The sequence below is a fragment of the Meleagris gallopavo genome, chromosome 16 (genome assembly GCF_000146605.3).
Source record: "Meleagris gallopavo isolate NT-WF06-2002-E0010 breed Aviagen turkey brand Nicholas breeding stock chromosome 16, Turkey_5.1, whole genome shotgun sequence".
In the NCBI taxonomy this organism is placed as follows: Eukaryota; Metazoa; Chordata; class Aves; order Galliformes; family Phasianidae; genus Meleagris; species Meleagris gallopavo.
In genome coordinates, this window is record NC_015026.2 from 14,054,609 (window position 1) to 14,082,449 (window position 27,841).

General features: G+C 42.4%; 2 protein-coding genes across 3 annotated transcripts in view; one reads left to right on the plus strand and one right to left on the minus strand.

Moving 5' to 3' along the window:
* Window positions 1-27,841, minus strand: part of IFT140 (intraflagellar transport 140) — a 74,783-nt gene that overhangs the window by 16,888 nt on the left and 30,054 nt on the right. The gene's annotated exons all lie outside the window — the stretch shown is intronic.
* Window positions 93-27,819, plus strand: TMEM204 (transmembrane protein 204). Its single transcript, XM_003210818.4, has 3 exons — window positions 93-1,168; window positions 12,429-12,584; window positions 25,667-27,819. The coding sequence occupies exons 1-3, from the start codon at window positions 889-891 to the stop codon at window positions 25,909-25,911; spliced, it is 681 nt and encodes a 226-aa protein (XP_003210866.2). The 5' UTR covers window positions 93-888; the 3' UTR covers window positions 25,912-27,819.

The following is a 27,841-nucleotide window of genomic DNA, read 5'->3' on the forward strand; positions in this document are numbered from 1 at the left end:
CCCCCCGGCTCGCACTGAGGGGAGGAGTGAGGCGGGAAGGGGACGCTCCAAGGGGAGGAGGGACAACTTTAGAAGTCTCCATATGTCTTTTCCTTTCAGGAAACACATCCTGTTCATGTTTGACTGCCGTGGCAGCGGCTCTGTTTGTTGCAGTCGACTACGCCCTGAGGCTCACCAAAAACAGCCACAAAAACAGCCATTTCCTCTGAGTGGAGAGGTGGGGGGGTGGGGGGCAGACCTTTTCCTCACGGCAGTCAGCGCTCCAGCCCCCACCACTCGCAGCTCTGGTGCTCGGAGAGACGCAGCGGAGCAAATTCCTCGGGATACTCCAAGCTTTCCTAGCTCTTTGGGGATGAAAACATTCGTCTGGAGTTCAGCTGGGCTTTAAGAATGCCATTTGTCAGCATCCGCGGGATATTCTGAAGCGCTCATCTGAAAGAGACCGCGAGGATCCCGCGCCCCTGGGTGCGCTGGGCACGCTGCTGGCCGGCACCCGGCGCCCGCGCTCTGCCCGCAGCCTGGATCCCCACAGCGCCTGCCTCGGCTCACAGGGAATGGACCTCCCCGTCTTCCAGTTCATCACCGGCCTGGCACTGCTCATCAAGGTGCAAGAAGGTGGATAAGCCAAAGCTGGGAAGGACAGAAACTTAAGTAAGCTTCTTGGTGTTCTTATTTTATGGAATTATCCTACCTACCTCACAGAATTCTCATTTGCTTCATCAGAAACACCTCTGGAGTTGACTTTGAGAATGAACGGTGATGTCCTCTAGCCACTCATAACATCCTATCCAAGCTGCCTCCATTTCAAGCCCCATTTCAATGTGCTGCAGCTGACTGAGACCTTGCGTCTTCTGCTAATAGAGACTGGCAGCGAGCTGACAGTCAGATATGACTGTCCAGAAACTGGTAGCCACAGCTGTGTTGGTAGCCTTGGTCTCACTTATTCTTAACAACGCGGCTGCCTTTACTCCTAACTGGGTGTACCAGACCTTGGAAGATGGGCGTAAGCGCAGCGTGGGGCTCTGGAAGATGTGCTGGCTGGCAGAGAGGAGCAAGGCAGGAGCGAGCACGAGCAGCAGGCACGGGCAAGGGGAGGAGCGCGAGTGCGAAGCCCTGGGCTGGGGCTCGGAGTCAGCCGGGTTCCAGGAGTCTCGCAGCACTGTCAAATGTAAGTTCCATCTCTTCTTTGCTTATGCTGGATTGTCATAGATACAGTGTGCCTGGTCCTGAGGAATGTATAGCCCGGCAGAACGTCCACATAGCTCTCTGACATCAGTGTTGACCATTTGATTCTAAAAATTTCTCAAGGTTAATAGTAAAATAAAATCACGAAAATGAGAATAATTATGTCCACCCCCTGGCTATGAACTATGATTCTTCCTCCCTCCCCAAAAGAAGTAATCTGCATTGCACTGTCCTGTTTTATAGCATATGGAAGCATGCACTTTGAAAAAAATCCGTCCAGAAAACTTAAATCTAAAGCTCTCAGACGCCTCCTGCTTGCCTTTCCCTCTTCTTGGATTCCTGCTATGAGCGTATCTCCTCTCAGTACATTAAATCATAATCATGGCTGCTCTGAATACTGAAAAAGTACAAAAGGAACCAAATTTTTTAGATTCTGTGTTAGTTCCTTTTTTTTTTTTCACCTGGAGGACAGCTATGTCTTTGGCAAAAATTATTAAGCTGAGCTAGGTATTAACATATAGAAATACACTTTTGGTGAAAAAAGCTAAGTATTCTACTTGTGGAATAAGAAAAACATTAAGCATGGCATAGTTCTCACATGCAAATTCAGACACCTTTGCTAAATCACAGCTGATGGGTCCAAAGGCACTCATTGAGAGCCTCTGCTTCCAGCAGCTCTCAGGGGCCTCCCAGCAAGCAGACAGCAGATGAGGGCTCTGAGCAGCACTGCCTCAGGGTTTGTTCCATCAGGCAAACTCAACCAACACTGAGTGGATCCTTCAAGGAAATGAATTTAAAGGATTAAATGTCTATAAAGTTCATGCCTTGGCAGACGTTAGGATTTTTTTTAGAGATTTTAATACTGCTTTTAAACTGTGCTGGTACCTCTGAAGACTCATAACAGTAACATTGGTAAGAAAAAAGGTTCCATGTTTTTTTTTCATGGTTTGAAATATGGAGAAAAGGAAAAATGCTGTTCTGTCCTAAAATCTCTTATACCCCTCTTGAGACCAAGTGAAAATAGGAATTTCTTTTCAAAATATGTTTTAGTGTGGGCCCACACAACATCATGTTTTCCAGAAAGCAGCGGTTGCCTTTTGTGCACGTGCTAACATTAAATCCCCAAAAGTCACCTGTAGAGAATTTGTCAACCACTATGAATCCCTGAATATGATTTTTGGTTTTACCCACCAGAATTTTTGTTATGACAAATAATAACAGAATTAGACTGTTGAAAAACTTCTTTGATGCCAACCTGTAACTTCGTCATTCGAATGACTGCCCTGATTGTTATTGGTCAGGTTCTGACTTAAAAAGCTTGCTTACCATTCACGAACTTTAAAAGTACCTGGTCTCTATGGAACAGATAGAATAAGTTCCTGTGTACTGAATTGGGCTTCTGCAGCTTTTTAAGCCCACCGACTTGTAGTTCCTGCTGTGCACAGTTCGGAAGATGGGTGGTGCTCTAAAGATAGGCATAGAAGAACTAGTTTCATAGCAAAACAGTGTGGCAACAATTTCTTACATGAAACAGAAGCAAAACATGATAGAACTTTTAGAAACATTATAACTATAGCATAGTCATACCCCTTTCTCCCTTCCCCATAGTTCTCTAACACTTAAAAGCTCTTAAAATGCTGGTTTAAAGAAGGATTTTGAGACCCAGTGACTCATTTTGTCCAGCATCCATGCACTAATGTGGGAGCCAGCAGTAAGCAGAAGTCAAATTTTCAGTCTCTGGAGAAAAGAAAATCTCACTTCTGCAGCTCTACCATGACAAACTAATGAAGAAACTCATCTGTTGCACATTAAGATGTGTTTCCATGGGTTGTACACCTTGTCAATATGGGCCTGATCCTGCATTCATAATTTCATAACTTTAAAGATGTTCTCTAACGATGAATCACATTAATGATGTATAAAAGGCAATCCTCATCTGTCAGTTATAATGACACCTGTGTCTGTGTACATACATATATACGGATGGGTGCCCCCTCCCTGGAAGCACTCAAGGCCAGGCTGGATGGAGCCTTGAGCATCCTGGTCTAAAGGGAGGTGTCCCTGCCTATAGGAAAGGGTCTTAAGGGTCCCTTCCAACCCAAACCATTCTATGATTCTACTCTCTCTCTATGTATATATATATATATACACAACTTTTTGAATGAAAAATTCCTTCCTCAGAGTTAAAGTGTAGCAGTATTCTGGATGCCACTTAGAGCAATGAGTGGAAAAGCAGGTTCTTCCAATAGAATGCAAGAAAAGATGCAGTGTTGGCCATAGCATTTCTTTACACATTCACATGGACGTGTTTGTGAGGCAAGTTTATCTCAGTTCATCAGGAAAAACTTAAACCTGTGGGAATTTCAGGTAGCATGTAAGTAACAGCCAACTAAACGCAGTGCTGTAAGTAGGCTCACTCACTGGCAGAAATGGATATTCTTAAAAACTGTTTTTCACTGAATATAATTTAAGGGCCTGTTCTTTCTTCCATTTAAATCATTGGCAAACCTCCTTTCACAGGACACAAAGCCAGGTTCTTTCCACCCTTGGATACAAAAAAAAGCCCAAACAAAATGATTTCCATAAGAACGAGGGAGGTAGCTCACTATGTCAGAATCTGCACGTGCTTCAACTGAAAATACACTACAACACATTGAAAGAAATAACAAATTAAGTCTTGCACGTTTGGTAAAAATGACAAAATTGCTCCGTCAAGATATCACACAGGAAGTGGACAGAAATAGTCAGTGTGATACAGCACTTCTGCCAAAACCCCCTCTGGAGATGGAAAGTCAAATTCCAAACCAAAACCTTTCTGATCCAGTTCCCCACTCATGGGACATCTGCGTAAATCATTGCATTGTAACAAACAAATCACTGAAGCAAGAGGAAAATTAAGGTGCTTTGCATGTAATCCATATGATATGAAGACTGCATCAAGGGTATTAAAGTCAATAAAGAATAGATAGAATAAATACCAAGATATACATATATGCAACATTATAGATGCTGCAGAGAGTCACCATGAAGAAACCGAGTTTAGAAATAGGGGGAAAAAGTCCAGCAAGAGGAGTCAGTGATGCTGAAGGAAAACTAGATAGTAATTAAATATCTCAATGTGAACCATTGCTGCAAGGTACAACATGAAAGAAATGCAGGTGACTTGGGCTCTGAGGGGAAAACCTCAACTCTGTTCTAACCAACACCTCAGTGCCCCTGGAAGGGGGGGATCAGTCCCTTCTGGCTTTAACCACATCTTCCCTTCCCTCCCTTTTGGCCACACATTCCTGCACCCTTCCTTCAGCCACCTGTGATACTAAAAAGCTTCTGTGAGCCAGCTGAAATGACTAAGAACAAGGAAATACCCAGGTTTCAAGTGGAATCCTTCAGGTTTGTTTGTTTTTTTTTCCTTTTGCTTGGTTATGTTCTGATGGATTAAGCAGTGGTATCAGGAGTCACTCCTTGTTGAAACGTGATGTGAAACTTGTTGAAGCACAAGCTGAGTGATGGAGGTGTGATGGTGGCAAAGGGCTCCCTTTCGGAGGCAGAAATCTTTCCTTATGCTGAGAATCCCAGCCTAGTTAGGAGGATATAGGCAAAGTTTTTCCAACGAGGGCAAGCCAATAGATGATACTGAAAGCCACTGAGCACTCACACGGCATGTTCTCTCTTCCAAGCACTTCAGGGAATCCTGCCTGCTCAGGCAGCCTGCCACTCCTGTACACGAGCGAGGGCAAGGAGTTCAGCTCGGTCATCTCTCCCTTCTCCCAGCCCTGCACCATATGAGCACACTGGGGTACCTGGAATCAGCACTGGTATTTCTGACCACGCTGTGCAGTGAGCTGTGCCCCTAAGCCCCACAGCACTACCGGCTCTGTAGACAGATGGAGCTCATTTATTTGTTAGCAAAGGTCACACTCTGTTCCTTTTTGTCTAAAGAACTCTACGAACAATTTGGAACTGCAGGAATAGATGTTTTTTTAAAAATTCACCTGGTTCTTCAGGGTGCCAGAAGGACTGAATGCAAATCCCAGCAGTGGGATGCTTGTTTCTACTACAGATGCCGAGAGCAAGATATCCGTAGTTCTTACCAGTGACAGGGAGAGGCACGGCATCACGAGTGACTACGTGACTCCAGAAGGACTAAATATAAACACCTGCCAGCCTCAGAGCATGATTTATGCAGACACTTGCACTATGAAGAGCAGTGCTAAGCCAGGCTGCTGCTCTGCGTGGGAACAGTGCTGGCTTTTGTTTGCAGAGGTAACAATTCAGAGTGACACTGGCTGCTGATGTTTGGCTGGACTGAAGCCATGCCATGTCAAGCAGTGAGCATCGTATTAGTTTTTCTACATAGACAGATCAAGAACGGAGGGTCACTGCACTTGGAAAAGACAGCTATCAAGAGATTAAATACAGCCAGACACTTACTGTGTCCATGGGTGCCTGCCCAAGATAGAACCTGCTGAGGCTGTTGCACAGACACAGTCAGTTTGCCCTGCTGGCAGCTCTGAGCTTCTGATTTTCCTTCCTAGCACCTGCAATGTGATCAGCATCTCAGTTAGTGAAATGACTAATTGCAGGAGCAGAGGTGAATATGCAGTCTTTCTGGAGGTAAAATTTAAGAGATCCGCTGTTCAAATTGGAGTCAGTGCTCATTTTAACATAGATTTTACTTTGCTATGGACTCAGTCCTGAAGTTCCAAACCACTTAAGAGTTTACCGAGCTGTCGTTGTTCAGTTGGAAGAGACCTACAAGGATCATCATGTCTGGCTGCAATAGCCAGAATCATTTCATTGGGCCAGAACTGTTTGATTCCTTTCCCCTTTTATTTCTCTAATCTGTAATGTATCCATCCAGCATCAGAGTGCATTGAGGACTCCCAAGATCTGAAAGTCTGAAAGCCATATAGCTGCTGATGGGGATTCCCTAAGGAAGACATTACTTTTAAGGAAAGCCCTGCTCTTACAATAAGACAGGCAAAAAAATATTTGTGTAGAAAGGGTTCCATAGTTCCATATACTATGGGACATTTGTTGAAGAGAAATTCCACTCTGATCTTTTTTGCTGTCAATTAAATTCAGACCCTTGAAATAGAACTACTGAAGAGGCAGTGTTTTAATTCAATCTTCCCATGATCTGAGTTACACGATAAAAGGTGCACTTGGATATTCCCAGCACTCTTGTTTGCTTAACAAATACCTTTAAAGAGCTTCAGTACTTCCTAATTCATTCTTCCCCTCCCTCAAAATCCCAAAGACTAACATAAATAACACAAAACCTAACTCAACATGAGAAATGAAAAGTCCAAAGACTTGATAGCACAAAGGCATAAAATGATGCTGATTGTCGATAACCAGGGACAGTGATTCTGTTTATTACCTTCATCTTCACTGTTTTAAAATGAAATCCTTACTCTTGTGCTTCTGTTGTAAAATGAAGAATAACTCCTTGATCACATATTATCTTCCCACAAAACCTGTCTCATTTCCTCAATGACCTAAGAACGGAGAGATTAGTGGACATTCAAACTGTGATAACTAGGAGGGTAAAAACGACAGAACTGCTTATTAATTTTGTATTGTGAATTCATAATCACACCAAGAAAAACTTCTCAGCACTTTGTATTTTCTCTTGACACTCAAGGCCCAGCTGCAGCTGTTCTCCATGTCAGCAGAGGGGACTTTCTGCACATCTGACCTGTGGTGACAATGCTGACATCCAAATCAGAGTAACACACAATTAATTGTCAGAAGTTTGGCTAATGTGGATTTTTTTCGAATGATAAATAAGGGTTTCTTCCAAAAAATACATAATTCACTTCTCTGGGATGGAATTGAAGTTCTTTAGGAACAAGACCACAAGTAACAGCAAGATAAATCAAGTAGAGAGACTTACACAGCACACAGCTATGTGCACCCCAAGGCATCCCACATCCCCACCTGTCCCATCCCCATGCCCCCATATGGCCCAGGTCCCCACGCTGTGGTGCCCCAATACAGCACCAGCCCCACTCGATGGCATTGCTCAGCGCCTGCACCAGCTCTGTGGGGACAGAGAGAGCCCCTATGGTGTGGCTGTAGGGCCTATGGGGCTGTGTGGGCTCTGGGAGCACACAGCTATCTAAGTCTGCAAGCATCCCTTCAACATTTTTCCTTTCCAGTGTGCCTTATGCACTGATCCAATCAGCGCTCCCATGAAAAACCAGTATAAGCACACTTACACAAAAACGTGCTGTTCTGGCTTTTCCTGACATTTGGATGCTTGGTTTTGCATTCCTGAAATATGATGTGGATTGTAAAAGCGATTTGGAAAGGTTGAAAAAGTACAACTCCACTACAAAGGACCACACGCTACCCCCAACCTGAACCATGGGCAGGCTTCAAAAAGCCTGGGCATAACCAACTGTTCCTTTCTGACTGCCTTAACTGTGGCAGGAGTAAGAAATTGTATTCGTCAGACTCCCGGAGGAAGGGCTCAGAGCTTGGAAGCACAAAACAAAACCAAGCTGCTGGCTCTCTGCTCTCTGAGGTAGACAGGTAATGCAGTGCCTTCCCAGAAGCCAGGGGTGAACACATGAAGGCTGCGGTCAGTTTGGGGACACAACCACTGCTCTGTAACACAGCTGCGGGCTCAGAGAGATGCTGTGAGGAATATGGCTCTCATTCGAGGCTTTCAGAAGACTTATCAGCTGTGGTTCTGTTAAGGAAATGCGTACAAAGACTTCTCAGACTATTTACTGAAGTAGATTTGTTAGGAGCAACAAGAGATGCATCCTTCCTGGGCTAAGGCCTTAGCAAAGTGTCAAGTTCCAGATGAAAACCATGTACTCAGAATGTCTTCATCACGTCAGAGAAAATCTAATTACTTCACCAATTCAGACTAAATTGTATCAGAAGCAGCAGATGATCTCAGCCTGCAGACACAGGTTGCAAATAGATACTAAAGAGTGTAACTTTGGAGATTAAGAGAACTGAAATTAAACGTAACCTAACCATTTTAACACTAACACAATCAGTAGGAACAAGCAAGTTTCCTTAAGAGAAGAATATCCTGAAGTACGGACACACTCACAGATGGAATTCAATGAGCAGCAGCTTAAGGTGGTACTATCCTTCCGTGCAATGAATTCCTAAGAGCTGACTGAAATTTAAGTTGATTTTTCAGATTTAAACACACTGTCCCAGAGCAGACAGAGGTTAGCAGTGTGCTCACAGACGTTTCTCCAGTTTAGATGACAAGCAGTAAGCTGTGAAACCATGGTGAGATGTGCAGGTTCTGTACTGCTCCTACATAGTGAGGGAAGCTGTGCTCACTCACCTTTTCCCATGCCTGGTAACTGAAGTACAGAAGCTGGCCCGAAGTTTATACTAACAATTTTGGAAGTGCTGTTCCTCAGGGGAAGTTGTGGATAAGTATTAGGGCATCTTGGGCTGCTTAGTATGAATACATACACCGTGATGTAATCTGTCAGCAGCTTGAATTCCCACCTATCACTGTTTTTTCCCTAAATGCAAACAAAATAGGGAAAGAAAACCTGAGACTTTCAGCGATCAGCACCATCTGATTTTTCAATGAGATCATCCTTCCCAATAATTCTGAAACACTGTGAATTACCCTCTAGCATGACTAATCTGCTTTTGCAAAGCACAAATAACCCTGGGCTATCATGTAACATAAATTGCTGCTTGCAAATAAGCAAATCAAATCAACATTGCTAATCCAGATGGATACTTCTGGTCCAGGAAATGAGCAATGCAATGGGGAATTTGAACTGGTCTCATCCCTGGGGTTTGGGTCTTGACCCTTGACTGGTCACTGTCAAAGAAGAACTCAATGGCCAGCCCCCAAACTGCCCAGCTGTACAGTAAACCCAGCTAGGTTCCCTGCCTGTGAATTAAGTACTTCTCAGAGTATACTGGGATCCAGATGAGCTTCCAAAAAGAAAGAGCCAGAGCTTAGTACTTTGTAGTATTTAACAACAGCCACCTAGAGCAGAGTACTGAAGTCGTTCAGTACTTATCCCTATCCCTGTTCTCAACAGCTAAATTGCATTAAGAGAGGTGAAGGAAAAGTGTGACAAAAGCAGGGGAGTACTGGATTGACCTCGACTCTTCACGTAAGTGAGACACAAAGTAATTATGAACACCTTCTGTTGTGTCCAGTTCTGTTCTGCTAGAAGCAACCCGTTCTAGCTATAGGAAATGCCTTTGATGGTGAAGCTTCAGGAGATACGTGCCATTAACAGTGAATTCAAAACAAAAAAGTGGGATGTCCAAAATACCTGTGTAGTCAGGACAGCCTTACACAAGAGATTCTAGAAGCTAATGGTTAATTGAAATGCCTATAATTGTGTACACAACTGTTATGAACCTCTTACTTTCACATTCTGTGACTTATATAAATCATTTTGCAAAAATGAAGCTTTTAAAAGACACAAAGGCTGTAGTGAAATCAATACGGTTGAACAGCTCTACATTCATACCAATTTTAACAAATATGGAAAGCCCACTGGAATGGACTGCAGCTTGCTAACAGTTTCTGCATATATAAAATTTAAATATGAACAGGCAGACTGAAAGAGCAAAGGTAAACGTCAAATTTCAGGGCTCATACAAAAATGCTATTATTTATATTATTATTTCATGAAAGATTGCTTGTGCCTGGATTGACCACTGACACAAACATGAGAACAGCCTTGAGCCCTTCCTCATCATAATTTACAGCTTTGAAGACTTTGGGTGCAGGCTCTGAAAAAATGCTTCTCAACTGCACATTTTTTGGGTTATCCTCAACCACAGATACTTGTACAATAGAATCACAGATTCACCCGGGTTGGCAAAGACCTTCAAGATCATCAAGTCCAACCATCAACCTGAATTACCAAGACCTGTCACTACACCACGTCCTTTAGTGCCACATCCACGTCTCTTTTCCTCCAGGGATGGAAACAGCACCACTTCCCTGGGGCCACCGGTGCTTTCCACATCTCCCACCTTTTGGAAGGGGGTGGTGTGGGGGTGTTTCAGGTTGAAGAAGCTCAGCTTGGGGTTGCACACGTACAAAACAGAAGTGGTGCTGAGCTGACAACGTGTAAAGTTACAGTGGCTCAAGAAGAAACCAGAATAAGCGGCAGAGTGGCATTTCCAAACTGAGTAAAATTAGTAAGTTCCACTGAGAAAAGAATGGAGTTAAAACACTGTTAATTTTGATCCCCTTCCCTCTCAAAGAGCAGTTGTTACAACTCTGGAACAAAATGAAGAGATGACAGACGATACGTTAGAAGTTATAGAATGAAAGAGCTGCTATATCCCAGTAGGAGGTGTGGAAGGGCCCTCAGTTATTGTCCTGCCTTATCCACAAAAGTAACTGCTTTCATGTTTCACAAGATCACACCAACTGCCTCCTGCTTAACATTTTACTTAATGTGAAAAAGTTGAGTGGCCTCAGATCCTTAAAACGAAATAACATATTTTAATGAAGTTTAATTAAATCATGAGCTGTTTCTCACAACACTGGAAGCTAAAGATGAGCTGTGAAGAACATAAAAGTAAACTCGTTTTGATGGCTCACACCAATAGACTGGACCAGATGGTTACTACTGTGAAGTTCACTCTTGTTTGTTTCTGTCAAGGAGTTGTGGGGTTTTTTGCACTCCTGGCAGTCCTCTGAGAGGATCAGGAATTTCAGGCTCAGCTAAAGGGTTAAGGTGGCAAAGAATGGCAAGATCCAAGCACTTGGCAAGCATGACTCAGGTACTACTTGAACAACAGAAGAGATCAGAATTTCAGCTTACACTCCAAACTCTCTCTGTTCTCTGTGCTGTCTGCTTTCTTAGGTATCAGCTCTTCAGTCATTCATGGACTGTCATGGAAACGAAGGTGGAAAAAGCCTATCTTTCTAACAAGAAGTTAGTACAACAAATCACACAAAGCCTTACTGCCCAGTAACGTGCAATGGGAACAGTGACCTTTCCAAAATATTCTACAGAAAGGAAAAATGCATTGTGAGGTCTGGAGACACTGAAATCCAGAAACCTGCTGCCAAATAGGAACAAGCCTTAGGCACAGCATTCCAGCTGACAACTAATCCTTTGTTAACAGTTTCCCGGAAAATAAAATCAGTGCATCCAAATTCAGTCATAACAGCTAAGTCACTTCTGAAAGTCTGATGAAAATTAATGTCTGGAGTCTTTCTGTTTCTAATGCTCTGCACACTGAGCTGCTTTTATTTCAGAATAGCAGTGACATATTGGCAAGAGATGTCGGACTGGCACAATGATATTTACAAAACCCACCTTTTTGCTCGAGAGGAAGGAAAAGGATGAAAACAGGACATCCACCAGGTTAACAGGAAAAGTAGGAAAGAAGCCTGACTGAAAGGACTGAACTATGCAGTGAATATATTCTATCCAGCAGCCAGCTGAATCGGGGTCCAATCCAAGACTCGAGATATTTATATCTGTAATTATTTCTGCATTTGTTCTTTATCTTTAATGTGTACAAATACATAAGGTCATGCATCATCTTTTCATGCAAATGATGGCAGAGCACCTAATTCAGAACTGTCAAACACTGACTTCATTACACAGCAAGAAATACAAGGGTCTTCTCAGAGGGTCCAAAAGATTAATAAATGTTAAAAGAAGGAAGATTTAAGAATTCTCTATTTAATTTTCTGTTATCAACATCTCTTAAACCAATAATATATTAGCATTTGCCCACAGAATGCTTAAGGACAAGAGAGCTACAGATTTCTTTTGCCGTGAGATGATTGTTTTGGGGCCTTGAAAACCCAAGCCATGAACCAAGGTTCCATTTCAATCAGTGCCATACAAAAGCAGAACAAAAGGACAGTTCCTGCAACACACAACTCTGACTGCTAATTACACACAGAATCTTTGCAGGGCAGAAGCCAAGAGCTGTTGGTGGGCTGTCCTTGAAAATGGGTTACTTGCTTCAGCCCAGATTGTTTGGCACTGAAGCAGAAGTGACAGGATTTTCAGTAACTAAAGGAAAGATTTCCTAAAGAAAATCTGTTCCTAATCAGACCACAGAAAATGCAGTTAAGAGGGTTAAGACTAAGGGCTTGTCAGGAGTCAGAAAGATATGTAAGAATCATTTTCTATGGACTGAGAATTTTACACACCTGCTTAGCCAGGATTTTTTCTTTTCTTTTCACCCTCAACACCCTCTTTTTTAATCTCATTTTAACTGTAGGCTTCCTTCTCATGTTTCCCTAGTGCAGTTTGACATGATGCGTGCCTGTAACCTCATCGCTACTGTTGCTCTGACTGCTGGCCAGCTCATCTTCGTCCTGGGCCTGGTGGAGATACCCATCATTTCTCAGGATACCCAGTGGTGGGAGGAGGCCATTGCTGCTGTGTTCCAGCTTGCCAGTAAGTACACTTCTTTTTTTAAGGAAAAATTTGTCCATCCCTACTAAATCCAGGTGGAAAAGATGGTTACTTGGAGCGACTTTCAAGTGACAAAGCACAGCGAAAAGGCCCAAATCTCAATATAAACACACACTGTCTCTCAAAAGCTCTCTCCTCAAGATTCTGCAGTATATGACTAGAAGCTTTCATGCTGAAAATATCAGAATGCTTTTTCTAAGTTGGCAGAAGACTAAGCCATTCCTATTTCCTATGAAACCTGAAAGAAATAAAATCAGTGCAATGTATTTCCACCGTTTAGCAGGACAGAATATACCTCAGCAGCTGTTTGAATGCAGAGTGACAGGGTGAATTTCTGAAGTCTTGCTGAAACATGATTGTTTTGCTTTCAGCTAACTGAATTTTGCACTGTGAAGATCAGCTGGACTTTGGTAGACAAACTTGTTTTTTGATCTTGCAAATTTTAACAGGGACAGTTGTAACTAAAATTCCCACAGCAATTCTCAGAGACGAAAATTGTATACAGAAATGAGTGAGGGAAGGAGGAAATCACAGGATCATATTGAGAGTTTTGCAGTACTACCTTTCTTCTTTACATAAAGTCACTTGGTATTTATTATACTAATCCCATAAAAATCCATGTATGAAACATCGTTAATGGAGTATTACATTCAGATTGCCTACAAGTCCATGTTAGAAACATATCATTATTATTAATGTACCCAATAGGTTATAATCACTGTTGTTTGGTTTTTTTTTAAAATTCAATTCTGATTCTTACAACACTGAATAGCTAGAATGCTGTAAGTGTGAGATCTCCAGCCCACACTGCCACAGGAACAGCATCTAGCCCAGGTTATTTAAACATGGTTCCCACAGCAATAACCACCCACACTAAGGATGAACCTGAACTTCAAACAAGAGGAGACTGCAGTAACAGCTCCTTTATCTCTCAAAGCATCCCCTCCAGTTTCCAGGTGCATTGGCTCAATGCAATGAAAAGCCAGACACACAGCCTCTCTGCAGAGCAGCCTCCCTCCAGTCTTATGCACACCATGGTCTTTTGCAACCCTGGATACCTTCTGCATAACTCTCCCCGACCTTCAGGTGCAATGCTGGCTTTACTCTCACTCCTCCTCCTCCTCCCCAAAACTCTCATGTCTGTTTTTCACAGAGGAAATGCATTCTGGCCCTGTTTAGATTTGTTGTTTCATTGACAAACAGCGCAGTGGACAGCCCTGTGCCTTTATTCTATCAAGGCTGCTAATTTTAGACTTTTTTTTTCCTGTGCTGGAGTCCGTTTTAAACACAGTCAGAGAGAGACTGAAGGGCGCCAGGATATCCCGACACAGGAGGAGGAAATGCCTGCTATTACCTGTTATGCAAGCTGAACCTTGAAATCCCCAGTGCTGGGAGGGGAGAAGGGAAGAAAGCCAGAGTCAGAGTGATTAACAAAACACTAATGAGAATGGCTGAAGAAGCTGCTGAATCAAGGAGTTCATCTGCTTGTCTGTGTTCAAAAGGTGTGAGGAGATGGATCTGGCAGCTCATGACAGCTACAAAGAAAGACGTCATGCTACATGAATCCAAGCTCTCCCATCTGCACAAATGATGCAGTGACTTTGGTGGCTATTCCCCCCCAAGTCATCCTCCTTTACAATTACACCGTGCTCCCCTTTGCTGTCAGATGGTTGTCTGTCTTGCAGTCAGTACCACTTTACACCTCATTTGCATAATGCAAATTTTACATTAAAGGAACTCCTTTCAGATATCCAAAACCACCAGCTTTGGGAATGTGTATTTAAAAGAAAAAATCCTAAAATCTGCCACGATCTCAATATAGAACTGCCTTCTTGGAAACCTCCCTAGTCTGCCAGAACGGTGGTATGTGAGTGCTGATTGCCTCGGTAAAGCAGTGGTCTGTCCTCTCAGGACAGGCAGTTCAAAGTAACAGCCTGCACTGACAGAAGAGCCTGTTTCCTCTTTTAGAAAGAAATGCTTTGCAATGTTGGGCCACCCAGACAGGCCACAGAAATCAGCCACACCAACCAAATGCCCTGGACCGAGCCCAGATGACAGCATTTTATGCATAATGGCTAATGTTATTTCTGATGGATATCAGACAAAACACACGTGCAAATCGTGAGCGTGCCCACCATTTCTGTTGTTCTGGTGTACGATTGCTGCTACATCTTAGGACACCACAATTTCTTTAATAAAGAGGAGGACAGGGGCTGCCTCTTGCCCTGCAAACCACAGGCAACGCTTTGCCTTTGAGCCTCCACCCCAAGCAGGAACAACATTTCACCTGTTTTCAAGTGCAGTAAAGCATCAGAAAAGAGCAGTGGATTATCCAAAAGTACTTTGTCCATGCAGCTGCCCAAGCTGAATCGCTACGAGGACCTACTCTACTCCATTTGTATTACAGTACAGTCTTTTGTCACCACTTCCCAGGAACACACATCCTAGGTAATCACATCCAGTACTCAGGCTGGTCGGTTCAAGGTCAAAAGATGACAAAGGCTTCTCAAATAAGCCACCTCTCTTTTAACAGTAAAGCAGCTACAGATTAAGTTGTGAAAGACCCTCTGCTTTCACCCAAGGTCAAGTCACTGAATTCCGGTCCTGTTACAAAGTCTGTTTTCCATACACATTGAGTAATGGGGATAAGAGAGGGTATTTTGATGGTTAAACCGATATATTTTAGTCCAGACAGATCATCCGTGTGAGAAGAACAAACATTCTAGAATGTACATACTTGGATCTTATTAAAGATTTCCTGAGTATTGTCTGGGCAATTTATTACACTTTCAAATGTCAACTGCTACATACTGAAAATGTAAGCACCCAGCTCATGTTTTCTTTTCCAAAAACCAAATGCTCAGGGGAGACTTGTTTTCAGACTTGTTTCTCAGAGAAAACATATCTTGGATCATGTTCCCTCTAACTCCAGTGTATGTCCAATCTCTAACTTCTGTGTCAATAGCAGATAAAAACAAAACTAGTAGCCGAAATCCAACATTATGGAAGAAGATTTAAGTATGCAGCTCAGAATCAACGTGAACCTGCCATTTACTTATTTTCAGTCACAGCACATTGCTAAAGCACTGTGTGTACAGTCTCCTGAACTCTGAAAGAAGTCACTTTTGCTTTAAAAAATTAAGCATACTAAATATCATCTTCCAAACCCTATCGCAAGTTCAAACCAACCATCTCTGGTCCCATGAGAGACTCCAGGCTTCATTCTGCCACCTGCACAAGTGTTTGACTGCCATTCAGAAAGGATGGACCTCTGACAGAAAATAAAGCCCCAGGAAGCAACGAGGAAGGAAAGAAGAGAGCAAACAGTGTTGCTCCTGGGCCAGCAATGGGATTCACACAGCTCCAGAGCCCTGCAACCTCACACCTCCCAGTGAACAGGAAAGCAAACTGTTTGCTTTGGAAAAGGAATGTGGTGAAAATGGAACCAGTGTTGTATGTGGAATTTTGTGTCACTGCTCAGAAATTTTTCTCCAGAGGGCTTTTCTTTGCTGTTTTTTTCCCAAGGAACTGTTAGAAACTCAACGTGCTGAGCATAAGATGGGTAACAGAGTCACCCAAGCAGTTGTAAAGGAAAATCCATACTAAAGGATAGGAAATAAAGAGCACTTCAGAAAATATTAATCTACTGCAAGCAGGAACCTGCCAGACTAGATCCCAACTAATGTATTCCAGCCAAGATTCCTATTTTGTACAATGATGAATATTAGGCAGTAGAGTGAAATGTTAGAAACAGTGGAGGAAAGCTAGAATAAAATATCTTTTACTTTAGATCTCATCCTGGTTTCTGAAAGTCCAACACTGGAATAAACTTGAATAATAATGATTAATATTCACTCAAATTACTTATCAGAATTAAATTACTTTAATACTGACCATCCTGAAGATTAAAACATTTTGTGCCCCCACTGAGCTTGTCACTTACAGCCAAATCATTACAATTTTACCTCTTCTGAATTTCAAGCCTTGCATACCAACTTTTCCAACGTTTTTCAGCATATTTCATTCCAGATGCCAACACAGCTGAGGAAATCTGAGTTCATACATATTCATGTCTGTGCTATTAAGCCTTAAAAAACAAAACAAAAGAGCATTGAACCATTTACCCTCTCTTCCTTCTCAGTATTATAACTTTAGATCTGCAGATATCCAGAAAAATCTTAATGCAGAACAGAACAGCAAAGCAGCCACTGGAGAATATAGCTGACTATAATAATGATAGCAACATGATCCTGATTTCTGTATAACTTCCTTCCACCTTTTGCCTTCACAGCACCCACAAGCAAGGTCTGCTTTAAAAGGAGATTCTATGGAGCTCTAGCCTAATACTTCCTGAAAAAAAAAGAAAAAAAAAACAAATTAATGACTCTAAGTCTAAAAATTGTAAGAAAAAGGAAGAACTCGGCTGTTTGACTGGAGCTAAATGTTTTTATTATTTCTCACTTATTTTACTGCAGCACCGAAACTTGCACGTTCTTTATGTGGACTGCAAACCTCAGTGATCTGGCTTTCAATCTCGGCAAAATTAACCAGAAAGATCTTAAAATATGGAAGGCTATCCTGCTTATTTTGACTGACGTGCTTCACTTGAACCAGCAAATGGGAAGGGCAGAAGCTCAGAAGGGTGCTGAACTCTTCAGCTGGTAAAACTGCGGACAGAAGACAGTCTGCCTCTATTTTTCATGTCTAAATACAGATTTGAGTAGCAGGCAATTAGTTAAAACATCTCAACATCAATGGCACATTCTGATTATAAAGATGGTATTATTACCAGATAAATATACAAGTGTAAGGAACAGGTTTTATGACTGCACTAGAAATAATACAGTAATGCAGGAGAAAAGAAAAAAAAACACCAACATTTAAAGATCAGTTTATAAGCAAAAAATATTTGAGCTGGAGATGCCTTCTGAAGTTTCAGCCTGAGCCATTTAGCTAAATCCAGCGTTAAGCTGCTGTTTGTCCTTTGATGCATCAGAGGATGGAGGACAGTTCTTGAAAACCCTTAAAGACAAATGACCACCACTAACATTTCTACAAGTATCATCTGTCAATGACTGCTTTTCTCTGCAGTATTCTTCTCTGCAGCTTTTTGCTCAGGCTGACAAGAGCTCTTACCTGTCTGACTCATGATCTGCTTTGGTCAAAGGCAGAGCTTTCATCAGCTCTGGCTGCCTGTGATTCAGAGGTGCCAAGCAATATTTGCAGCTGAAGTTCAGTCTTCAAGCCTGCACGTTTATTTTTATTTAAGCAAATAGCCAACAGAAATTGTGTCTAATTCATAGGGAATTATTTTTAACTGTCATTCAAGAACTTGCATTATTTCTATGGAAAATTCCAAAAGGTAACTAAGAAAAGAAAGTTTATTGCCAGAAGACCTACACTTGTTAAACAGTGCTCAGCACCTCCCTTAAAAGATTTCCACCAGCATAGTAGAAATCAGTGCCTTACACCAAGTCTCCCAATCTTACGAGGTTACAGAGATGGATTGGCACATCCAAAGAACACCACAGTTGTCCCTGAGAAGCTTTGCTTCTCACATCTTGTTTAATTCTTAGAGATGTTATGTTTTAACCCAAATGCTTGGGAGTTTTTATAGTACTCATAATATCCAGCTGAAAACTCAAAGGCAGCTCAAGTCTTTGGGGCATCATCAGCCACAACAATCATACTCCTACAGCTCTCATACTACAAAGAGCACAGAGCTATTACAGAAGCTCTGCACAAATCTTGCTCTGCTATAACAGGATATTATTACAGGAAAATATGTTAATTGATTAATCATTTACATTAATTCCTACATCATTCACACTCTGGGAATCTACATCATTTTGATAAAAACGCACTTCTACAAGTAGATGATCTAAGCTTGCAACTCAGAGCAGTAAAATCATTCCTTATAATGTTTACTGAGTACGTAGAGAAGGGAGTGAAGCATTCTCCTCACATCCATTTGCTATTATACAGCATAAGGGTGGTTTGTGAATTCTGAACAGGCTGGCTGCTCTATTTTCCTTTGTCTTCCTCTTTCTGGCAGCAAAAGTCACCCTGCAGGACAAGCTTTAAAGAAGAGGATTAGAAACTCTTGCAGCAGTGACCTACTAAGCTGGTTTCTTTGTCTAGAGAAATTAGCCTGCTGTGTGCTCTCTAGATAGCAGGGAGCTAGGGGATAAGACTGCTTCCTGAAGCACATGAACCCTGTTCCTGAGAGACCAAGAAAAAATAAAAAATTAAAAAATAATAATAAAAAAAGATTTCTAAGATTCTAAGTTTTTAGGATTTCTAAGCAGTTGCACAGGCTGCCCAGCAAGATGGTGGAGTCACCATCCCAGGAGGTGCTCAAGGACCACAGAGTCGTGGCACTCGGGGACGTGGTTTAGTGGGGAGTGCTGGTGGTAGGCAGGCAGGTGGACTGGATGGTCTCAGAGGTCTTTTCCAACCTCGATGATTCTGTGAACCTAAGAAGGCAGCATCAGTGTACTGAGGTTTCTACAATTCAGCATGTGTCTGGGGAAAAAAAAATAATCACATAAGTACAAAGTGACTATGAAAGTTCTTTTAAAATGCTAGAAGTCTGCAGCTGGCTTATGGCCAGCCACGGTCAAACAGGAAGTTCAGCACACAGATCTAAAATACAAGTTCAAAAAGTAGCATTCTCCCAAACCACCCCCACCAACAGTCAAATACTGTCCCAACCAAAAGTCTTCCTAGTGAATTTGTTATCTGTTTCCTTCCCTAGCGGAAAAGCCCCCCCCCATTCAGGCTTGTTTTGCTACAGATGGGAAACAACTAGAGATAAACAGCAGCTCTATGGGAAAATAAAGTACTTTAAGTAATCTCATCAGGATTTTTAGTAAAGATCTGGCCTCTGTGCAGACTTTCAGACAATACACAATAAGTGACCTGAAATTGATTGAAATACATTTCTTCCCAGTAAAATTATTCCAGAGAAATTCAGCTATGCATCTAAAAGCCCTGTCATGGCTATCCAACAGAAATGAAATTAATCTAGTCCGAAATATTTAGTATTTTCATAACTAAACTCAGAGTATGGAAATGTATGGAAATAACTTCCTGATGCAGCTGGTAAGAGTGCCTACCACTAGGCTTAGTACTCACAAACAGAGAAGGACAGATGGGAGACGTGGAGGTCAGGAGCTGTCTTGTGGGCACTGTGGGCACTGTGGGCAGTGACCACAAAATGGTACAGTTCTCCACACCTGGTGAAGTCAGGAGGGGGCTCAGCAAAACTGCCTCCTTGGAGGGTAGACTTTGAACTGGTTGGGACATCGGTAGGGAGGATCCCTTGGGAGTCAGTCCTGAAGGGTAAAGGGGTCTGAGAAGGCTGGTTGCTCCTCAAGAAGGAACTCTTGGAGGTGCAAGAGCAGGCTGGGGAAGAAGACCAGTGTGGATGAACAGGGAACTTAGAGACTCCAGGAGAAAAAGAGTTTATCTCCTCTGGAAGAAGGGATGGGCAACTCCGGGAGAGTACAGAAAACTTGTTAGGATATGCAGGGAGAAAATTAGAAAGGCACAAACTGAGCTTGAACTCAACCTTGCTACTGTAGTAAAAGAGAAGAAAAAACATTTTTACAAATATATTAACAGTAAGAGGAGGGCTAAGGAGAATCTTGATCCTTTACTGGATGCAGCAGGGAGCGTGAGCACTGAAGATAAGGAAAAGGCTGAAGTTCTCAATGCCTTCTTTACATCTGTCTTTAAAAATCAGATCAATTATCCTTAGGGTACTCTACCTCCTGACCTGGAAGTCTTGGATGGAGAGAAGAAACCCCCCCACGATTCAGATGGAAACAGTTAGAGACCTACTACTCCACCTGGACTGTCACAAGTCCACGGGGCTGGATGGGATCCACTCAAGTGTGCTGAGGGTGCTGGCAGAGGTGATAGCCAAGCCACTTTCCATCACCTGTCAGCATTCCTCGTCAACCAAAGAGGTCCCAGAGGACTGGAGACCTGCCAAGTGACTCCCATCTACAAGAAGGACCCAGGCTACTGCAGGTCTGTCAGCCTGCCCTCAGTGCCAGGGAAGCTTATCAAAGAAATCATCTTGAGTGAGACCATGCAGTGTATGTGGGACAACTGGGGTCAGGCCCAGGCAGCATGGGTTCATGAAAGGTGGGTCCTGCTTGACCAACATGATCTCCTATGATCTAGTGACCCGCCTGGCAGATGAAGGGAAGGCTGCTGATGTAATCTGCCTAGACTTCAGCAAGGCCTTTGACACGGTCTTGCACAATATTCCGTGCAGAAGCTGTACCTGTCTGTGGCCTGGACAAGTACACTGTGCTGGGTAAAGAACTGGCAGGAAGGCCAGGTCCAGAGAGTGGTGGTGAATGGAGTTACATCCATCTGTCATGGAGTCAGTACTGGGGCCTGTCCTGTTTGATATCTTTATTGATGAGGGCATTGAGAGCACTGAGTGCATCCTCAGTAAGTAAGTAAGATGACACCAAGCTGGGGGAAGTGTTGATCTGCCTGGGCAGGAAGGCTCTAGAGAACAACCTGGACAGGCTGAGGACAATGGGATGAAGTTCAACCAGATATTGCTATATTTACATTAACAACTGATTTAAACCCATTTTATATAACTACCAGCAGGAGTTGAATTCCAGCACCATTTTTCCTACAGCAGATTTTCACAAGTGATACAGAATCACAGAATTGTAGGGGTTGGAAGGGACCTCCAGAGCTCATCGAGTCCAACCCCCTGCCAAAGCAGGTTCCCTACACCAGGTCACACAAGTAGGTGTCCAGGTGAGTCTTGAACATCTCCAGAGAAGGAGACTCCACAACCCCCCTGGGCAGCCTGTTCCAGTACACTGCATGAATTTTCAGGAATATTCAAGACACCATATTAAAATATTGATTTAAATTCCTACTGCTAGTAACGACCACAGTGAAGGCTGTAAAAAAGCAGGAGATGATAACTCCATGAAAATACTCTGCTTTAGCTATGTTAGTAAAATATTAGTCAAATTCCAGTTTCACTCTCTTTCATTACAGAAATTAGTTACTACTGCATCAGCACTCTAGGATTTGCAACGACGTGGTACATGAGATAACTTTCAAGGTTTTACCCGTTAGCCTGACAGAACAGACAACTTGGATATAGCCATGTAAAAGAGACTTACCAAAATTATATACACACACATATGTATCTGCTTTCCCTGATTAATTGTGGAAACTGTAGAGTAATGTGCTGTCAACTCTCCCACTTCTGTCATGCTTTTTTCTCTCTTAAATGTCAGTTCCTGTCTAGCCCATTGCAAAGAATTCTAAACAGATGCTATGTTTTTCACTGAAGAGCTCCAGTGACTCACTCCTGCTATCTGCCAAGTCAGGGAGCTCTGAAACTGATCATCTCCCAGTTCCCTCCCATTCAGACACTGGCACAGAACTGCAAAAGAAGAGAAAGCCTGTTGCATGATTGGCTGCTCATCTGATCTAGGGTTCAGGCAAAGGGCCTGTGAAGGGAAACAGTCTTGCTAACATAAATAGTTTTATTTTGGGTCCTGTGAGGAAGCCTTAGTTCTTTTTCCTGGCAGATAATTTCTCCATCAGATAGAAGGATGCTCATGAAGTCAGCCCATCTAGCACACTGATGTGCAGCCACTCAGGACAGCAATTGGCCATAAGTGATAAATAAGCAGGAAATAAAAAGATAACCAATATAATTAAAAGCTGTTTGTTTGGGAAAAAAATTAAATCTTGAAAGTATTCCTACAGTATTTATTGTATAGTGCCATAAAGGAACTGACTACTGCTGCCTCAGCTAAACAAGGCAAACGATGGGGCAAAGCTGTGCCCAGGGGATACAGCTCATACACAATCCTAAGGACTTTTCCCAGCACAAGCAGATCTGACTTTCAGTAAGGAAATGGGAAGCACAAGTGATCCATTACTTCTGCATGTTAGAGATAACAGTAAAAACTCATAGACCTGCTGTCAGGAAGGCATCAAGTCACAATTCAGCAGCTGAGCACTATGCTGCAAGGCACTGCCTGCCACCAGGGTTACTCTGTGCAGCTGGTGATCCTCACCTAGCTTCCTCTTCCGAGAGAGCATACTGCAAGGCAGTGTGAAGTGGACTATTAGCAATAAAAACTGACCCTCAGAAAAAAGAAAAAGAAAAGTGGTAACAAAATTTTGTGATGCTCCAGGCAGACTCATCAGTAAGATGGGTCCCTTGCTTTGCACCTCAGGGCCCTCCTTCCTCTGAGAATTTTAAACCAGAAGGAAAAGAAACAGGATAGGAATTACAACTCAGCTTCCTGTCTTTATATCAGAAAAGTGGTATCTATCAGCCATTGAAGAGTGGATGGCAACCTGTAAAGAGCAAAACAGTTGTATAAATACCTAAAGACCTCAAATAGAGAAGAGACAAATTCTCTATAAGCACATTACAGCTGGTGCACTCTGCTCTCAAAACCATGGCATTACAGAACCAAGACACTGAACTCAAGAAGAAGAGTGCAGTAAATGTGTTGCTCTGGAAATGAGACAAAACTGTTTTATTTCCCAGCTACACCAGAATCTTATGTGCTATTACTGCTAACCATAAAGGCAAAAATCATGCAGGACCCAGAAAACAGCATAATTAGAATCCAAAAGCAATCAAGGAAACTTCACAGCAAAGGAAGAGCACAATTAACTGGAGTTCTGGGGACAAAAGTGGCATTCTGGAAGGCCCAAACAACATAAAATTCAGAGTGGGTTTTGACTGCCCAAGGAAAGAACCTTTCCCCTTTCAGATGAGCAAAGCACATGAATATAAAGCAAAGTGAACTCCTTCAAAGACAAACGACGCACCTTCAACATTCTGCCCCATATTCAAGGCTGTAGATGACAAGTCTGGCTTCAAAACAACCAGGATTTTTAAAAAGAATGCATAATCTGCTATACAGTATGTCCTCCAACACTTATGATCAAAAAAAGATTTAAGCTTGTCAATTTATGCTTGACAGTTGAGTTTCACAAGTTTTCTACCTCAGCCATCACTCAGTATTTCATCAAACTGGAATCAAGAAGCAACTTTCAAACTGGCACACATAGCAAATCATGCTGGATGAGCTGTGTGTTAATATCCCCTCTCCAACTCAGCTATGGTTAAAATTGCCCTCTTTTCCAATTGATGCATATTTTAACAAGGAATCCAAAAGCCTGCAGACTCACGTTGGAGTGCTGATGAGCAGTCACTGCACACCTCACTGATTTCTGTAACTGTGTTCCACGTGGCCACATTTCCCAGATGAAATTTGTTCATTTCTAATTAGACTGAACAATCACATAGCTACTAGACTTCACGATGCCCCAGAGAGCCTCACTGACAAAATCAAGGAGGAGTTTCATCATTGTCCTTACACTGACTCGACATTTTAGAACTCATCCAGAGTATGTAAGACTTCCTCTGCAGCAAATGCTTCTGCAAATTGGAAAAATGGCAGCAAAGACCAATTCCTACTGTAGGAACCTACTTCTTCCTTGTATATCCTTAGGGAGAAATGCCTCTCTGCCAGCCACCTCTGGTACGTGCCATCTGTGGGACGAAGCTACTTTAGGAGAAGGTGCAGCATGCAATTGAGTTAGAAACCAGCTTCTAGGCAGGCATGAGAACACCAAAGCAGTCAGATATTTCCTGAGTTCTTACTCATTCCATACGCATTTGTAAGGAGGACTAAGTCTTTGCATTGATTCTCAGGATAATAAATGCCATCCTTACTTGAGTGGCTTTCTTCCCCTCCTATTTGTATTTAATGTCCCTATTTTTTCTTCTTTCTCGTGTACAATTTGCATCTTTCCTCTTCACTCATTGCTAGCATTTTTCTAAAAGAAGAAACACCTGATAGAATGCACACTCAGGCTGTGCTCTTCCACAGAAAAACCAAGGTGCAGAGCCAGATGCCTCGGACCATTTCAGAGCACTGTGGTGTATCTGTGGGAACAGCTTCCAAGTGCAGCTGATTGAGAAAACAGAGCACGCAGACTCTGGTGCTTCCTAAAGAAAGGCTTCCTCTTCACTTGCCCTTGCCCATGCACTTCAGGAGACGGTGTCTACAAACCCTTCTGGCTGTTTATGGGCCTTTGTTTATTCTCATCTTCCTTTGTGAAGGGCTCCCTCTGTCAATGCAGTTTCTTGTGGCACGGTGGTGGTTAAGGTATCTAAGAGATCTAAGAGAAAGCCTCTTTTTGTGTTAGAAACATTTTTGCCTCTGTTTCAATCTAAGTTGTCTCAGAAAGCTGAAAAGCAGTTTTATTTGGGAGTAGGGATAGAAAAACAAATACAATGAACAGGGAGCAGAAAACTAACTGTGCTTACTGCTGCATTCTCCAAGGAAAGGGCATTCTTATTAACACTAAAAAGTGGGAGTCGAGGAACGTGGATTCAACCTGTTCTAACATGCATATCCTGCACGACTAGAAAAGTCACCTCACCTTATCTGCAAAATGACAACTATTTATCAGTGGTGCTCACAAAAAAAAAAAAAAGAGGAAAATCTTTTTCTTTCTCCCATGTTTTTGCAAGTGACGTTGTGACATCTGTGGATGGAAATACTAGATAAGTGCACTGTTGTTATTCCTGCATTAACTGCCTTTTAAGGAATTTAATACTGTGCTTACTGTTGGAAAAGGAACAGAAGCTTCTGGCAGCTTTTGCAGGCACATTAAAAAAGTAGGACTGTACCCAGTGATTTCAACCTCTTTCTTTTTCTTTTGTTTGCTTTCATGCATACACACACAGAATACATATTTTACCATTTCTCCAACACGGAAGGATAAAACATGAAATACAACAAAGTAGGAGTAAGAAATTTAGACCGGAGTCAACAGATTTAGGCTGAATGTTAAGACTGCTTTGCAGGCACCTCGTTTTGCATATTCCATCATGTTTAAGTGCGAGTTAAAGGAACATTCAGCACAGTGTAACAGCAAGGGAAAGGCTTTACAGATTGAGGAATATCAGGCTTGCAGCATCTGGCCACTAAAGAAATTCATGAGTAACAGAACAATTCTCACACTCTTTGCAGGTTTTGTTCTGGTCATTGGATTGGTGACTTTCTACCGCATCGGACCATACACCAACCTCTCATGGTCCTGTTACCTGAACATTGGAGCCTGTCTTTTGGCCACACTGGCAGCTGCCATCCTCATATGGAACATCCTCCATAGGCGTGAGGACTGCATGGCGCCGCGGGTCATTGTCATCAGCCGTACCCTGACCGCTCGGTTTCGCCGGGGCCTGGAAAATGACTACGTGGAGTCACCGTGCTGAAAGCATGGACTTGAAAGGGGAAAGATCTCCAAGGAGATCTGCGTTGGTGTTTTATATAAATATATGCTATAATTTAAAACTAAGGGTTGAAGGACATCACAAAGCTCACTCTTGTGGGCAGAGGCCCTCAATTATTATTTGGATGGGCTCCATCTATATACATATGTATAAAACATATAATTTTATATATATTATATTGCCCTTTCCTCTACTGTACAGCGCAGAATATTGGGCTGTCAGAATCCTGACAGCATCACAGCTGCGTGTCAGCAGGTGCAGCTGGAGCAGATAGATCCGATGAGACTACAGAAGAGAGACAACCTAACATTTACTGCCTGGATAAAGTTGTCTTGCTCCCTTACTAACATCGAAAGCTTTGGGAGACCAGTGATGACCAGCTGCCCTTTGTAGTTAACAGGCAGTCTGAGAAAGCAGAAAACTCACTGTAGAGTAAGTGATGATTTTTAACAGCTGTTAAGATTTCATGGCTTTTTAGTCTTCCATCCCCATCCATTCATCCATTTCAAGGAACTTCTCATTAACTGCAACACCTACTCTTTTCAAGCCACATCATAAAGCAAGAGCTACAACTCTAATAGTTCTAACTGGTAAGGGAATGCAGAAGAATTCAGCTGCATTTTCTCCAGATACTACTTTTTTCACCCTAAGAGAGAGCTTCAGGTTTATCCTATATGTAAATAGATGCCATTAAAAATGAGAAGGGCATGCCACTAGAACAGGCCTTACATGGTGCTGAAAATCTCCTTCAGTGTTACACTGTGGGCAGATCTACAGAAGGTGATTACCTGGATTCTCTCATAATCATAGATACTACTGATTTGCTTCACAGGAAATTATTAGTAATAATCGATATTTCAGCCCACATAAGTTTCTTTCTGGCTTGCTTTAACATTTGCCAGGCAACTTCCAGATTAGAGTGCTATGTTAGGACATACAGCTCTGCCCAGCAGTGCTCAGATGCACCCAATAGAATACTGGAGACAGTACCTGCTACTCCAGCACATAAGCTGGAGAATAGGACAAACAGACTTTGCCATGAGATAAAGCATCTGTCCGTTAACTTCATGTGGTAATGAAAGGAAAATCAGCACCTTCAGAACTAGGCACGATGCCTGTCAGCATCACGAGGACTCACAAGGCATGTGCATGCAGCCTTCAGGAAGAAAAAACAACAGGTCAAAAACTGTCCTGCCAAAATATTCAGACACAGGGATAGCCGCAGCGACAGATGTTTAGGAGTTGTCAACAGAGGCTACTCTGAGCACTAACTGACAGATCTGAAGGACTGAGCTGTGAATATGAGCTGTGAACGTCACAGTCTGCATAGCACTGTTGTGTTGCTCCCAGCCGATACACTGCTCCTCTTCACCATTATTTTCACCATCTTTGCCACACTTAGAACGTGATCATCAAGCTGGCTCTTGAATTCTGTTCTCAAACTCAGTTCTGATGCAATAAGAAACTCAACCCCAACTGCAACTCTGCATCATGTTTGTAGTCAGCAACCCCCCGCAGAGACTGATGCTCCAGAACAATTGTATTGTTCTAGACTATCAGGATAGAACACCTAATGCTGACAAAGAGTTTCTTCTAACAGTAGGTTTGTAAAAACCAACTAAAATTTGTATTCACTCGCCTGCATTACTTCCTGGAAAAGCTCTACCTTTCCTAGAAGCAACATGCTATGATTAATTGCAGGGATTTTTAAAAATTAAACTATTTGAATATTTAAAAGACATTATATTATTTCTTCTAATATTGCAATATCCGTATTATAATAATGTACATTTAAATTTAAAAATCAGCTATGTGGTCAGTAAATTTGTAATACTTGGTATGACTGTGATTATTTTAGATGTATAAATAAAATTATGAATGTTCACTCTCCTCTGGTGATAACGCAGAATTT